General features: G+C 42.6%; 1 protein-coding gene across 2 annotated transcripts in view; it reads left to right on the forward strand.

Moving 5' to 3' along the window:
- The window catches only part of ryk (receptor like tyrosine kinase), a 55,765-nt gene extending 41,445 nt beyond the window's left edge, over positions 1-14,320 (forward strand). For both annotated transcript variants that reach the window (XM_080430285.1, XM_080430286.1), the window contains 7 exons: positions 1,652-1,738; positions 5,103-5,172; positions 5,851-5,983; positions 8,009-8,118; positions 8,380-8,539; positions 9,887-10,023; positions 12,428-14,320. In XM_080430285.1, coding sequence (XP_080286411.1) covers positions 1,652-1,738; positions 5,103-5,172; positions 5,851-5,983; positions 8,009-8,118; positions 8,380-8,539; positions 9,887-10,023; positions 12,428-12,539 — 809 coding nt within the window. In that variant the 3' untranslated portion in view covers positions 12,540-14,320. The remainder of the gene's footprint in view (positions 1-1,651; positions 1,739-5,102; positions 5,173-5,850; positions 5,984-8,008; positions 8,119-8,379; positions 8,540-9,886; positions 10,024-12,427) is intronic.
- Positions 14,321-14,873: the final 553 nt, after the last annotated feature.

Consider the following 14,873-nt stretch of genomic DNA (forward strand, 5'->3'; position numbering starts at 1 on the left):
CAACAGATAAAAAGGAAGTAAGCCAAAACAATATAATTAGGTTGTTCATGATTGGTATGCATCAGATTAGCTTTTGTCCTACAGGATAAAAAGAATACACAATTACATAGGCCTTAACTACTTAAACCCTATACTTGGTCCCCTCCTTTTCCGTCTACACCAAATCTCTTTGCCGTAAATAGCCGATCTACAAGCTCACAATCTGTCACAGGTTCACCTGTTTTCGACAAATGTTCGTCAATTATTACATACGCAGATTAGGGATGCTATGGTTCAAGTGGTTAAATGATTTTGATTTGCCACCACCAAAAATAAACATCTCTCAGCGTAGTTGTTGTAATGTTTGTTAGCTGGTGAAGGAGGGTGAGACATGGGAGGTTGTGACGGCTCAGTGTGTGTGTGTGGTTGTGCTGTTGAGAGGCAGCGCGTCCAGACAGGCCTACAGGTATGGGGGGGTAGGGGGGTTGTTAAACACTAACCCTGTTGTTATTTGTCGTCACTGTTCCTGTTGGAACACAGGGCCCACGGTGGCCCCGGGGCTGCAGATTTTTTTGCGTTGATGGTTTATGTTTTTTTAAATGGCGTTTCACCTCAACAAAGCCTGCACTGATTCCACCACCCCTGAAGCAACGACAGTTTAGACAAAAGAGTCAATGAATGCACTCGCTATCCTTTAGCTGTTTTTTATTTATTTATATTTTTTTACCCCAAACCATATTGTTGCTGTCGGGCAGAAACCGCCTATATCTGTATTATAACTTTTTGTGTTTTTTCTTTTGTAAATTAATGCCCTACTTGATCGTACTACAACGTCACTCAAAAGTAGCCGATCTGCAAGCTTGAAACGTACTTAATTTGAATACTGAAAAGTAACAGTTTTGGACATATGAGGTTTTGTTGTATGTTAAGGAAAGTTCATGAAGTCTAGCGGGATCTGTCTCTCCCTGGAGCCTATATAATATGCCTATTTTTTTATCAGTAGAAGTCCCCATTGTTCGGCCAGGTTCTCTTCCCAGGGTGTGCGAGTGGCCCCCCTTGATTCCCTCGCAGTCCCTCGCACCTGCGGAATGCAATCACAACCTCCCTAAAAAGTGGATGCAGATACCATTGTAATCCTCCTCTCTCTCACAGTGTCGGCCCGGAATGGGAGTGAATTTTGTCTACTGGGAGATAACGCACAGAGTTCCGCTATGCGAATAGATAATATTTATCACAATAACTGTACTTCTAAGAATATAATACTAACAGGGCTATAATGATTTCATAGGGTAATAATGTATTTTCTTTGGGTGTATATATGAACAACAACGAAACAATAGTAGTGAAGACACACACATATGCTCTTAATAACTAAAGCTTAAAAATCATTTGCCAACAGTTTCCACCCGATAGAGACGATATATAGGTCGGAGTAAGTCCACATCGCAGGGGCCCGCTGAGGTCAAGTGAAATGCCCTCACTTTGGCTCATGTCAATGGGATTTTCTCCCGTGTGAGACACAACAATCAGTTGGACTCCACCTCTGCTTGCAGACGAGCCAAACGTGGCAGCCAGCAAGCCGGCTGACATTTCCCTCCATGAAAGGGGGTCTGCCCTTCTTTACCCTCATGCCCTTTTCGCTCACATTAAATCTACCGTTTGTCTTTCACAGGGACTTTTGGTCGCATCTTCCACGGCGTGCTTGTGGATGAGAAGGACCCCAGTAAGGAGAAGCAAGTCTTTGTGAAGACAGTGAAAGGTAACACGCTTGGCTCCCTTAGAGAAAACATTGGTGTCTTTAAAAAAACAAAACGTTTTTATGACTTAATCCCCATCGCCACCTTTTAATGTGCAACTTTCCGGGAAGGTACAATAATGAAGGGGTCGTCAGTGAGAGTAAGCGTACATGCTGGGTCGCTTGGAGCAGTAGTTTTCAATGTTGGGGCCACGGCCCCTAGGGGGGGCCAGGGGGAGCAATCTGGAAGGAGAAGTAAATAAAGAAAGAAATTATTTAAAATATATATATCAGTGGTAGGCAACAGGCGGCCCGTGGGCCAGAACTGTCCCGCCAGCGTTAATATCTGGCCCCGACAAGTAATTTTGTAAATAATTTACTATAGCTGACTGACAGTCCAGGTAGGATATGGACAGCAATAGCTTTGAATTGATGAAATCAGGTATGATGAACAAATAGTTCTATTTCCATTCTTTGAATGTTATGTTTTCACTGTCAACTTTCCTCTTGAGACTTTTGGATGAAAATCTCCTCTCACATTTAAAAAAACACACCAAAGCTGTGTTTCACATGCCTCAAATGATACATTGTTTCTCTCTATTCTAAGAGACCTTGAACCATGAAAGAGCTCTTGTTCGAAAAGGTGTACTCTCTGTCTCCAGATAAAAATGTTCACTAAATATCCTCTAAGTGAAACATTCAAGGATGACGCCTGCACAAAAAGGATTAGATAAGCATTTCTGTGTGCACCTGTAACATTTGATTCCACGTGCTTTTTCTGTTATCTTTATGTAGTAACTTTTATAACAATACAGTTATTATTATTGTATATGTTTGTTTGTTGCAAGTTCCACGTCCTAAATTAGCCATTGATTGTGTTCTGGCCCACCATCTAATGTCTTTGAAAAAGTGGCCCGAGGCCAAACTTACGTAGACATTTAGAGCGCTATATAATATATATATATATATTCCCACCGCGGGTCGCGGGGCGGGTTGAGCCATAGATTTATATATGGGTTCGCGGGGCGGGTTGAGGCGGGTTGGGTTCCGTCGCCGGTTGGGGCGGGTCATGAAAAAACCCGACCCGCACATCACTACCGACCACTGATATATATATTCTAATTCAGTTCACAAGACTATTGTGCCAGTTTGACCATTTTGAACCTGGCATCCCTATTTTGAGCATGTCATTATTTGCACATTTCTTTTCAGATATTTCTAAATTGCTTGAAAATAGCTGATCTATAAGCTTACTACATGTTGCAGTGTGAGCTTATAGATCCGTTATTGCAGCTTTTTTGTTGTTTCTATTTAGCAATAGTGGGGCCACAGCCGGATGCTGTGGCTATTGGGGGTCCTTTGAATGGAACCCCTGGCTTAGTGCACTAAGATCATCTTAGTACGCTGTGGATCCTTAAAAAGTCTAAGAATGTCTTAAAACAAATTTAAAGTTTGGGTTTTAATCTGATCTGGGCGGAATGACTGTGTTGCAGACAGACCAGTTGCATTATACTCCATTGTTTATTTTCTGACTTCGGCAGATACGGAAGACGATATGACATATGAGTACATTACAGAGAACACTCTGCTTCGGTAGGTGGCGGTATGCCTTATGCGGCTGTGATCCGCATTTTAACCCAGACAAAGCTTCTGATTTAATGGCTGCAGCGCAGAGAAGGGAAAAACAAATAGAACACAACACTGCAAGCAAACCATGCAATCATGGTGCAATCACTCAGCAGTGGGGAATTGCAAATTTAACAAGAAGTGGTTGGAGGATGACAAATATCGTGGCTGGCTGAAACGTTCCGCTATGCATATGAAGCGCGATGTGAACTTTGTCGCAAACTATTAAAACAATGGGTGTTTAAGACAGTTATGTTAATTAATCTGCACTGAATATTTCTGTTTCAAATTCGATAAAATGCAATAACGTTTATACTGTAGTATAGTTTGTCGATTTATTTTGCCGCTGACAGTAATGGTATTATTTCTTTCCTTGTAGAGGTATTAAAAAGGTCTTAAAAGCAATTAGAAATGTGCAGATACCCCGATGCTGACCCGTGTGTGTGTGTGGGGGATGATTTTGCCCACTGGATATGGCTGTTTCCCCATCAGACTTCTAAACAAGAGCAAGCCTTCACTAAAAGCAGCATCTATCTGAGCGTTATTATGAAGTAGACAAGCAGTGAAATTGGAAAATAAAGAGGTTGAAGATAAAGAGAAAGGAAGTCCTACACATAGTTGAGTATTGTGGACACCTAATTTATGCACCATCGCATGGCGAGGTGGCACGCTGAAAATGGCAGACCTACAAGCTCATCTGCACCGCATTGTGAGCTTGTGGGTCGCCTGTTTTCGGCGTACGACGCTGTCGTGTGACAAAGTATGAATTTGGGCTTTAGTAGGCGAGTCTTTCAGACATATTTGTAGGCTCTTGCATGTTCAATTGCCAGCTGACCTTTGCCCTCTCCATTCTCCTTTGTTTACTCAGGGCAGGGTGGATACCAGTCGGCGAACAATATGCTCATGCCACACTTGTTTTGATTAAACACACGACTTCCTCCACTATGCCCCTAGGGCAGGAAACAATACAGCTTCCCTTAAGTAGAGAGCGACAGTGAAAGCTGCACATAGAGATTAAAACGTGAACCTCTGCGAGCATGGCAGTAGTTGGTCCTCAGTCCCAGGGTTCCCACTCCAGTTGACATAAGTGTTGACAGAGTGCCCATGGTGGGTCACAGAGTGACCCCTTTTTAAAGAGCAATTCACCCATTTTCAACCTTTTCTTCATTTAATTGGTCCTCACTTGTGTTCGTTATTATAAGACGGTACCATTTCTGCTACACACAAACTCGCTCTGTGTCTCAGATTTGGGCTGTGGACAGTTCAGAAACCTTCCTACCTGTGACACCTTGGTAAATTCAAAGATTTCAAACTTCTTTTAAAGAAAAATCTTGACGCGAGAACAATTATTTCTATCCTCCCAGTAAGAGAGAGGCTGTAGATTCTATTAGCTTGGAATCCTCATGGATAATGTCATTGGTAGGCAGGTTTCTGAACGGTCCATAGCCCACCTCTGAGACACGGAGCGAGTAGATGGCAATAGTGGCATCTTATAATGAGCATTAGTGAAGACTAATTATATGAAGACAAGGTTGAAAATGGGTGAAGTGCTACTTTAAAGGCCTCTGTAGTATTCATGGCTTGGAAAAGATTTAGGGCCCAGTCACACTTCTCTCCTATTGGTTGGCGCCCGCTCAAGGTCCACCAGTGTTGCCATGTCTGACGCATCTGAAGCACATGGGTTCTCTGTGGATAAAACTTGCATTGCTTCTATGCTGGTTCACAATAATATTTTTCTCTCTCATATGACTTTATTTTCCAGATCACGCATCGGAAGTGCAGGTGACGATGATGCTCACAGAAAGCTGCAAGCTTCGCGGCCTCCATCACAGGTGCGTCACCCAAACACTGCGTCTGTGCGGTCTCCATCCGAATGGCTACAATCAAAGGCTGATGAATGAGTCATGCTCCCACAGACTTCCGTGTACTTTACTGACATCATTTCAGCATTTCTGAGACACCGAAAGAAACGAAACCCCTAGTGGGTATCGTATTGGTTTCTTCATCGTGCCGTCGTGCTGATATTCATGTCCTCAATGTGAAATTAGTGTTTGGTGCACCGACACCACAACAGTGGGATTGGTCCACCGAAGATGGTGGATTTAGGTCCAATTCAGTGGCATTTCTCATGAGGTTGAGACATCGAGTGTACTTTCAGCTGTGTCTCTGTGGAAGATGTGAGCATCATGAAATCGGCCCACACCTTCCTCTTTCTGTTGCTGGGGGCAGCGTGTCAATGTGGGAAGTGTTTCAGAGCTACTCCTTCCGCTATGGTTGGGAAATAGTGACCCCCAATCAGTCAGACAGACACACACACACACACACACACACACACACACACACACACACACACACACACACACACCAACTCTCATACTTTTATCCCTTCCCATAACCCCTCTGACACACATTGTCATGCAATGAGATGAGTGTGCGTTATACACACTCAAGTGCCCACACAACTACTGTCACAAATCAAGTGCTGACATGTTGGCTCTCTCTGTTTCCAGAAATCTGTTGCCCATAAGTCAAGTATGTACAGAGGATGGAGAGAGGCCCATGGTGATGCTGCCCTTCATGGCCTGGGGCAACCTCAAGCTGTTCCTGCGGCAGTGTAAGCTGGCTGAGGCCAACAACCCACAGGTGAGATGCTGGAACGCCATGCGGCTGCCTGCCCGGAGTCTCTGCAGTTTTAAGATGCCCATGTCCCCATTATGTTGAATTACAGATCAAGGCATGAACTTAACCCTATGGCTGAAACGAGATCAGGAAAACGGTTTCTCCCTTTGCCACGGAGCTTCACACAGAACCGTCTCTGTTTGATTTGCAATTGTCGACTGCAATTGACACCAAGCAATAATGGCGCGTTTCCAATGTTATTAGGAGGATTTTCTATGCGGTCTTAAGAGCTCTTGCTCAGGGCACAGATTTTTGTTTTCTAAGAAAAGACAGTCAGGCTTTTGTTCTCGTTAACCCCAGGGAGGGTTTGATCTACTTGGCATAGGCATTCTGTCGATCCAACCAATCACTCAGTCACAAAGCGCAACATTCACTTTAAGAGGTACACTTTGGCATAGCAAATGCCCCCCCCCCACCTATCCACAAGATGAAGCTTGCCACCCATTTACATTAAAGAAAACCCTTTTGTAAAGCTTCAGGTTAACGTCAACACCTTAATTCTCCGCTGTGTCATTATATACTTTTGGCAGGTGTAGAGGCTGACAAAGACATAGTCATTAACTTCTTCCTCATGCTGTTGCAATAAACATCAATCCAAAAAAATATCAACAGTGTAAACAGTCGGGGGTTAGATCAAACTGTCTGGAAGGCACCGAGGTAGCATAGCATTAAAGTTTGGCTCTCATTCCGAGAGTGAACATCTGGTTTTGAAGTAACAGCGTTGTGCACATCGCGAAGTTTTGAACAGCTGTCAATTTCTCCCTGGCAATGTGAGCCGCTCCATCGCTTAATTGTGCATAGCGAACCCAGAGATCTCTGGCCGCTTCGCCAGGATCTGTAAATCCCAGAATGAATGATACCTAGGCCGGTGCCTTCTTGAAGCTTTATTCACTGGTTGCCAAGAGTTTTGTTTCCCCTCAACGGGTCCAGTTGATATGAGTTGAGTCACACTATCAGATAAAGGGGGCCATGTTTAACAGTTGTAAATCTTGCGCTGTGTGCTTCTGAGCCAGTACTCATCATGCAGTTGAGCGCGTCTGGCCGGGCTGGCATTACGTGAAGAGAAGATGGTGTACATAAAGCAAATGCCTGCTCCTTCGGGAGCTGCCCTTACAGGGTATTACCACATCAATGCCTGTGTGTTCCTTTTTAACTCGTACAGGATGTTTATAGAAATACATCCAAGTTCCAGTAATTGGTCTCAAAATTGCCACTGAGACATCAGGCAATACTGGCCAATTAGGTGGTTAATGAGAGAGAAGCACTTTGGGGCCTGCCTGACTTGGCTTATTGTTTCATGTATATAATCTTATAGATATAGAGATATAGAGATATAGAGATAGATATATATATATATAGATGCATGGACATTACCACTTCATATTATGTCACCATGATGTCCTGTTTGTAGCCTATATTTTGATATATTGCGGCCAACTGAGCCAATCAACATTATGAAGGATTATTCAGAAGTGCCTATTTTTGTGTGGTACAGTTCAGGCATGCACTGTAGGGTTGTTTGTCTGCAGGTTTTGTCATGATTTCTTAAATTATTTGAATTCATGTGAATGTACAGTATCAATGCTTGTAAGCCCTGCAGTTCAGCATGCGGGCATGTTAATCAATGTAAGGTCAAGCTCTAATTTGGTTATTTAGCACCACAACGTAAGTTATGATGTCATGACAGTGTTCATGTATGTATTGAAAATGCATATGGCGAGGAATTGACAAATGTCCAGTAAAATGTCTGAACATTCTGGCTGACAGTTTAAAATCCTAGTGTGACTTCTGACGCTAGCTTAAAACTTTTGTAATGGCCTTTCCACTGTACCATTTCATTGTTCAAGTCTTTTGCACTTGGGAGCTGTAAAATTGTCAGCTTATCCATGTCCCGATTTATTTTTGTAAGGAACACAATTCATATTTGTGTAATTCACCATCTCTCTGCTTCAGCTGACTATTGTCTGTCTGCCTTTGGTTTCCTTCCAGGCCGTCTCTCAACAGGACTTGGTGTACATGGCCATCCAGATTGCATGTGGTATGAGCTACCTAGCCCGCAGGGAGGTCATCCACAAAGACCTGGCTGCTAGGAACTGTGTGTGAGTGTCCATGACCCAGCTTCCATCTGCTGTTGGTTCCTTGTGCAACCTAAAATCACATAACAAAACAAGCCTTTATCAGGCAATTTTTTTGCCCCAAAAAGAGACAAAAATGTGAAGCTTGTGTTTGAAAGTAAGCATCAATATACATTATACTTTGGTGTATGGCTGTGTGTTAACAGAACAAAGTGTTGACACTACATTGCATGGAAGTATAAATTAGCCTTCAAAAGAGTGTCCAATTCTCTTGTCCCACAACAGCATTGATGACAACATGCAGGTGAAAATCACGGACAACGCTCTGTCCCGGGACCTGTTCCCCATGGATTACCACTGTCTGGGGGACAACGAGAACCGGCCCGTCCGCTGGATGGCCCTGGAGAGCCTGCTCAACAATGACTTCTCCAGCGCCAGTGACGTGGTGAGAATGCCAGCTCTAAATATACTGCTGACTTCCCAGCCATGATCTCTCTCTCTTCCAGTTGTATATATTTACATAATCACCTGACACCCGTCACTGCCGTCAAAATAGTATACGACTAAGATGGTTATTCTAGGGGCCTTTTTTTTAAAGATAGTTAAATACGGTTTCTGGACGTGTGACACAGGGAGGGAGTGCCATACAGGAAATAGCGACTAGTGATATGGGAGCCATCCTTTTTAGAAGCCCTGCTCTCGGTGTGCAGGGGAAGGGAGGTGCGCCATTGGGGACAATGTGCCTCTGGCAGTGACAAACAGTGTTTCCCGTATGAGGGTCCAGTATGAGGGTAGCGGAGGGAGCGCTGCTATAGATGAGCAGGAAGCTTGGTCGGTCCTCAGAGACGCCCCTCTCACAGACAGACGTGTCCCAGCCAGACATGTCACCCCACCCCCTGCATTCCTGCTGTGAAACCATCGTCGGTCAACACTTCTCTGTACCAACAGTAAAGACAAATTAAACTTAATACAGAAGCCTAGAGACTAAACTCTGAGCCACTGAACGTCATCAGTGCATTATGAGTCACAGTGTGTATAGATTTAAACATGCCATTAGTGTATCACAGTTGTCACACACCAGACACGCCAGTAGAATAGAATGAGAGGGTGGGATATGGGAATGATGAGGTTTACCTGGAAACGTTGGCAGCATCATTGATGCTTTTACGGAAACAGGGTGGATTTCCTCTGGACAAACCCTTATTGGTCATCTCTGCGACCTATTGTCCTCTCCAACGTTCACTTTCACTCCCTTTTAAAGTTCAGGGCTCAATTCGGCAAAGGTCACGCTAACACGCTAGCTTACCGCAAAGTCGGACTCTCGGGAACAATGAACTGTGTTCTACAGATAAGTCATTGTCAGGTATGTAAACACTGGACGATTTTAGCTTGGATAATTGGCAGATAATTATTCGAATGGCTTGATTCCTAAAGTGGAATGGAATGAGTGGAAGGGACATGTATATAGCAGTTACTATGCAACCTAGTTCTCAACCACATTAACCCTGCTGTTGTGGGCGTCACAATTTGTCATACAACGAAGTATAGGGGTTAAGTATTGCCTACTGTAACTCCCTGGACAAAACTCTCAAAGGCAGCACACACGTAATGACCAACCTCTTAAAATCAGTTCAGATATTTGGGAAACATCATCACTACAGTATGTTCTGTGTATATGGCGTTGGTGTCTGTCGTTTGTTTCCAGGAAGCATCGCAGATGAACACGCTGGTGCGAGACTGGTATGCTAGTGTCAACGTTCACGTGCCCTGTGTTGTGTCAATGTTTCCACAGTGGGCCTTTGGAGTAACGCTGTGGGAGCTGATGACTCTCGGCCAGACCCCCTACGTCGACATCGACCCCTTTGAGATGTCTGCCTACCTGAAGGACGGCTACAGAATAGCACAGCCTATCAACTGTCCGGATGAACTGTACGTCATTTAGCCCTTTAACCCTACGTGGTTATGCAAGTCCGTATGGACCAGAAGGAGAATTGAATGCACTCCCACTTTCTGAGGCCTGATTGAGACATAATGTGTTTATTTGCGCTGATTTAGGATGACGCTCAGAATTTTGATTGACAACAACATAACGCTGGTTTTATTGGCCTTCCGGTGCTGTCTTGCTTCCCATGCGTACCATGTCTCCCGGGATTATTTTTACTGATGGAATTCGCCAGATGTTCATTAGCTACAGTTAACCCGCAAGAATGATAAACAGCAGTTCTAATTGTTCGAGAAGAAAAGAAAACATTATGTGCCCCTTGCCTGCACCCGTGGCCATATTTTTAGTTGTTATCAACATACACACTCCTAATGTAAATTTACAGACCTCTCTAGCGAGCCAAGTGTGTGAGGGTTCAGTTCTACAGGAATGCTTCTTAATGCAGACCCCCTACAAATGAAGCCCACCAGGGTTGCTGAATGTCCAGCAGCCACCCGCATTGCTTATCAAAATCTTGCAACTGTCAGGGTGCTGAAACAGCCATGATGGAGCTGGCCAGGAGAGAAAGGACAGACTCAGCATTAGCACAACACAGCGTAATTGTCATGCCCACGATCAAAATTCCAATTTTAGGCTGTCACTTTTTTTTATCAGTGGTTGGAAAGTTTTCAAATCTCCCGAGACAGAGCAAAGTTAATTGACGGAACATTTGATTGTATACTATAACCCTTCCTTTACCCTTGCATTAGCACATTCTCAAAAAACACTCGCACAGCTGGTTTGCCAGTATGATTTGTACAAAAACATTACAAGCGATCCAAATCTCCTAGCATTATGCCATGACTTTGACACACATCCAAATAGTTTACATTTTCACCTGTGCACACACGATGGCATTGCTCAATTGAATGCTTGTTCAGAAGCTTGTTTCTCCCAGATAGGCAACATAATTAATAAAATTTCATAACTACTCCGTTGTCAACAACATTGGACCTAGTACATCACATGGCAGCATATGTGTGGCTCCTGTCAACAGTGTCAGTAATTTTCCTGACAATTTGTTTAAGCTCAACTTTTGGAAAAAGTAACATTCCTATTCCTACTGAAGGAAATCCTAGTTGTAGATAAGTATCAGGCTCTTGTGTAGTTGAATCTGTTTCCTCCTGAACAGAATAGGTGTTGAGTTGATTTCCCTAAAGGAAAAGACGCCGCTGGGAAGAATCAGAAGATTCAGTACTGATAACAGGATGAAATTAAATCTCATTTCTTTATCAGTGCTGTACAGGCAGGTCCACTTCACTGCCTTCAATAATATACACCAGATCAACACAATTTCAGATTTGTAAAATGTTCATTCCTCTTCATTTTCTGTTCAGTTCAACTTTTATTGTGTTTTTTAATACAATGACATACTTGTGCTCTGGTTCTCTCTGCCTCAGCACAAAGGACACACCATCCCAAAGCCAAAAAAGAAAAGAAAAAAACACTACAGACCTGTATACACAATGCACTTATATGTATACATTATATATACATAGTACAGGATAGAGTTACAGTACAGATTATACACCAACAATGTGCGGCGCATATGGGTGCGTCAGCTGTTCAGCAACCATGACAGGCTGTGGAAAGAAAGTGTTACTGAGATGGGTGGTGGGTGATTTGATGCTCCTGTAGCGTATTTTAGATGGAAGGAGCCAGAACGGAACAGAACATGAGCAGGGCGGGTAGTGTCCTAAAAGCGAAACTTTACATATTTTCATCTTGTATCTTATTGTTCTGATCTGAGGAGATCAATATGTGGGAAAAAACGTTCCTATTTCTCTGTGAAATGATGACGTCGTCAAACGATGACCTCAAATGCATTGTTTCACGTCATCGAGCACACGGAATGTACCCCCTTTTGCAGCGAGTGATGTAAATGTTATGAAATTGTGGTAGTTCTGTGCCAATGATTTCTGCTGCCGTCTTCACACTCCTTTTTGTAGCAGTCTGCAGCCCTGAGCAGTCAGGTTGCCAAACCACACGTTGATGCAGCCTGTCGGAACACTCTGTGGTACATCGGTAAAAGTTCACAAGAGCTTTGGTACTCCCATAAAGTCTAGAGACGCCCCAGAAAGTACCGTCTCTGCTGTGCTTTCCTGAGGATGCATTTAGTGTTGAGACTGCATGTGAGGGTGATTGAGATGTTTAAATAGAGAAATCTACAACCTTCAACAGATTGACCCATTGAAGTGATTTGATGTGATCTTTATGAAGTCAATAATTATGCATTTATCCTTAACAACATTACTTTCTTAATGAAAGCAGCCCTTAGTCAGAATTGCTATTGAAAGCAACTCGTAATTTGCTGAGCCATCTCATTTGTCTAACCTGTGCTATGCTTCATAGGTTTGCTGTAATGGCTTGTTGCTGGGCTCTGGACCTGGAGGAAAGGCCAAAGTTTCAGCAGCTTGTTCAGTGTCTCACCGAGTTCCACGCAGCGTTGGGGGCCTACGTGTGAGGGACGAGCCTCGATTTTCTTCTTTGTTTCTTGAAGAACAGCCAAACCGGAAGTTTGTGAACAGCACTAATCTTGAGGAGCAACATGAATGAAATTGTGCCTTATCAAAAGAAAGAACAGACTTTCAACTCTGACATTTCTACTATGTACAGTGTTTTGAGCGGGTGGGGTGGGTCTTAGTTTAATGAAATTTTTACTCCATAGTCGATTTTAAACCGTTTGTTTTCAGAGCTGAATAAGGATTCTTTGTTGAAGTGATATTATTTCATACTCTTTGAAAATGTAGTGGTGTACTCATTTTGCCAAGAGGACCTAAAGAATGGAAAGACATTCTCTTCTCAGCTCGTCACTGTATAGGGAGACTGTTCCCAGAGAAGCTGTTGTGCCATCTTACAGCATATTGCTTTTTTCCAATTTGAAACCTCTGAAAGCCTGATTTAAAAGACAACATATTTTCTACAGTTTTGTATCTTAAGAGAGAAAAGGTGTACATTTGTTATTATGATAGAAATGCTTTGTGGAGAGCAAATCCACAATGATATACTATGGGTACCAAAGTAGACTTGAGGGCTTCTCCTGTATGTTCCTTCCTATATTCTCAACATGCTGCTTTAAGTCTGAGTTATACTTAGTTACTTGCAGGTCTCACGCACAGATAATTGCAAATACGTATGCTATTTTCAGTGTGCAACACCGACTTGCAACTAAGTATGACTCAGGCTTTATTCTGCTAATGGTAAACTCTAGATTGGTACTGGAACCCTCTTCAGGTGTGCGTTTGTGTTGGATGTTTTGGATGTGTGGTAATGACGACCTGCTCGAGCCTTTTCTCAGTGGTCCTTTGTTTTCCTCTGGAGGACACACACTGGCGCCGTCACAGTCTGCAAAGAATGTGTTCAACCAGCAGCGTGGATCAGACCCCGGATGCCATGGGACTACGGATGCCTAAAGCACACTCCCGCATGAACTTCATTTGACATTATATCTGGAGTGGTTTATCAATGTTGCCAATTGTGGGTGGAAAGTTGCCCTTTGCCCTTTTTTTATTGTATACCAGCAAATCCCCATCTTCCAAAACAGGGTCGTCATTATTTTTGTATTTTATGTTCAATTGTTCTGCGTCAGAACACAGCCTATCACAGGATTTTTAGAATGATTTTGTGAATAACTAGAACACTAATAATCACTGTGAAACACAAAGTTGCCAATCTGGCTCATCCCAATCTTAATCTCTCACCTTTAACATCTTTGATGTGTCTCTATGGTCACTGCATGTCGAATTAAGGATATCTTGTAAATTGCTTTGTGAATTCATATCCACAAATTAAACGGGACCTGTTAAATACAGAACGGTCATTTTTCAACCCCATTTAATGTATCAGCACATTGCAGATGTTTGAATCCTCATCTCCTACATGGGTACATGAGCTTCCAATAACTTAAAGTATTGGAGGTAAACCACAGATTTAGCTGTTTAGTATGCTTTGAAACCTGGGAGTAATGGGTGTCGCCAGTTTCATATCTGGTGGGACAGACGGACTCCTTTGCATTTGTTTGCATTTGTTTGCGGTGGCCATTGTCAAAGGCTGTTTTATTGTTTTGTTTTAAGCTTTAGGGTGAAGTCACAGGAGGTCTGCACTTCATGATGGCGTCATGGAAATGTTCTCTAAAACCAGTCTGTGATGAAACCCTGTTAAAACCACGTTTAACTAGATCCGTCCATTATACTATGTTCAGTGGAAGAAAAAGAAAGCTGCTCTACTTGAAGTGGTCTTCTCACTCAGAACAGATTTACTATGTTAATTACAGTATATGATGCAACTCAAATTATTGTGGTATTGTTTTAATCAAGACTGTTACTCATAGAAGCATTGGGTTCCTGATTGTAATTTGGAAATGTCACTTTTGGAAAGATGCTTATGGGTAAACGCACAGGATTTCCACATACAGGCTATATATGCAAATATACACAAATACCTCAACAACTAAATTATATTATCATTATATGACGAATTGAATATGCATAACTCAACAGGTTAAACATTATTTGGTGAAAACATTTGGGCCTGAACGTTAATTTATGTTTATGGTGTTTTTGACTAGTAGTGGTGAGTACTAGGCCTAATTTGACTCATGAACCAATATTTGCTCATCTGCCTATACAGCCTTTTACAGTGGTGAATGTAAAAGGCTATAAAAAATAATGTAATGTAGTTTATGGAACTATTAGTTCCATAAACTACATTACATTATTTTTAATCTACATTACATTAAATGCGTCCGCGATCTTTTTCATTGTTAATTTGCTACGGAATAAACCAACTTTTTATTTGA

This window comes from Gymnoscopelus braueri, assembly GCF_963280865.1.
Source record: "Gymnoscopelus braueri genome assembly, chromosome: 6".
Taxonomy (NCBI): Eukaryota; Metazoa; Chordata; class Actinopteri; order Myctophiformes; family Myctophidae; genus Gymnoscopelus; species Gymnoscopelus braueri.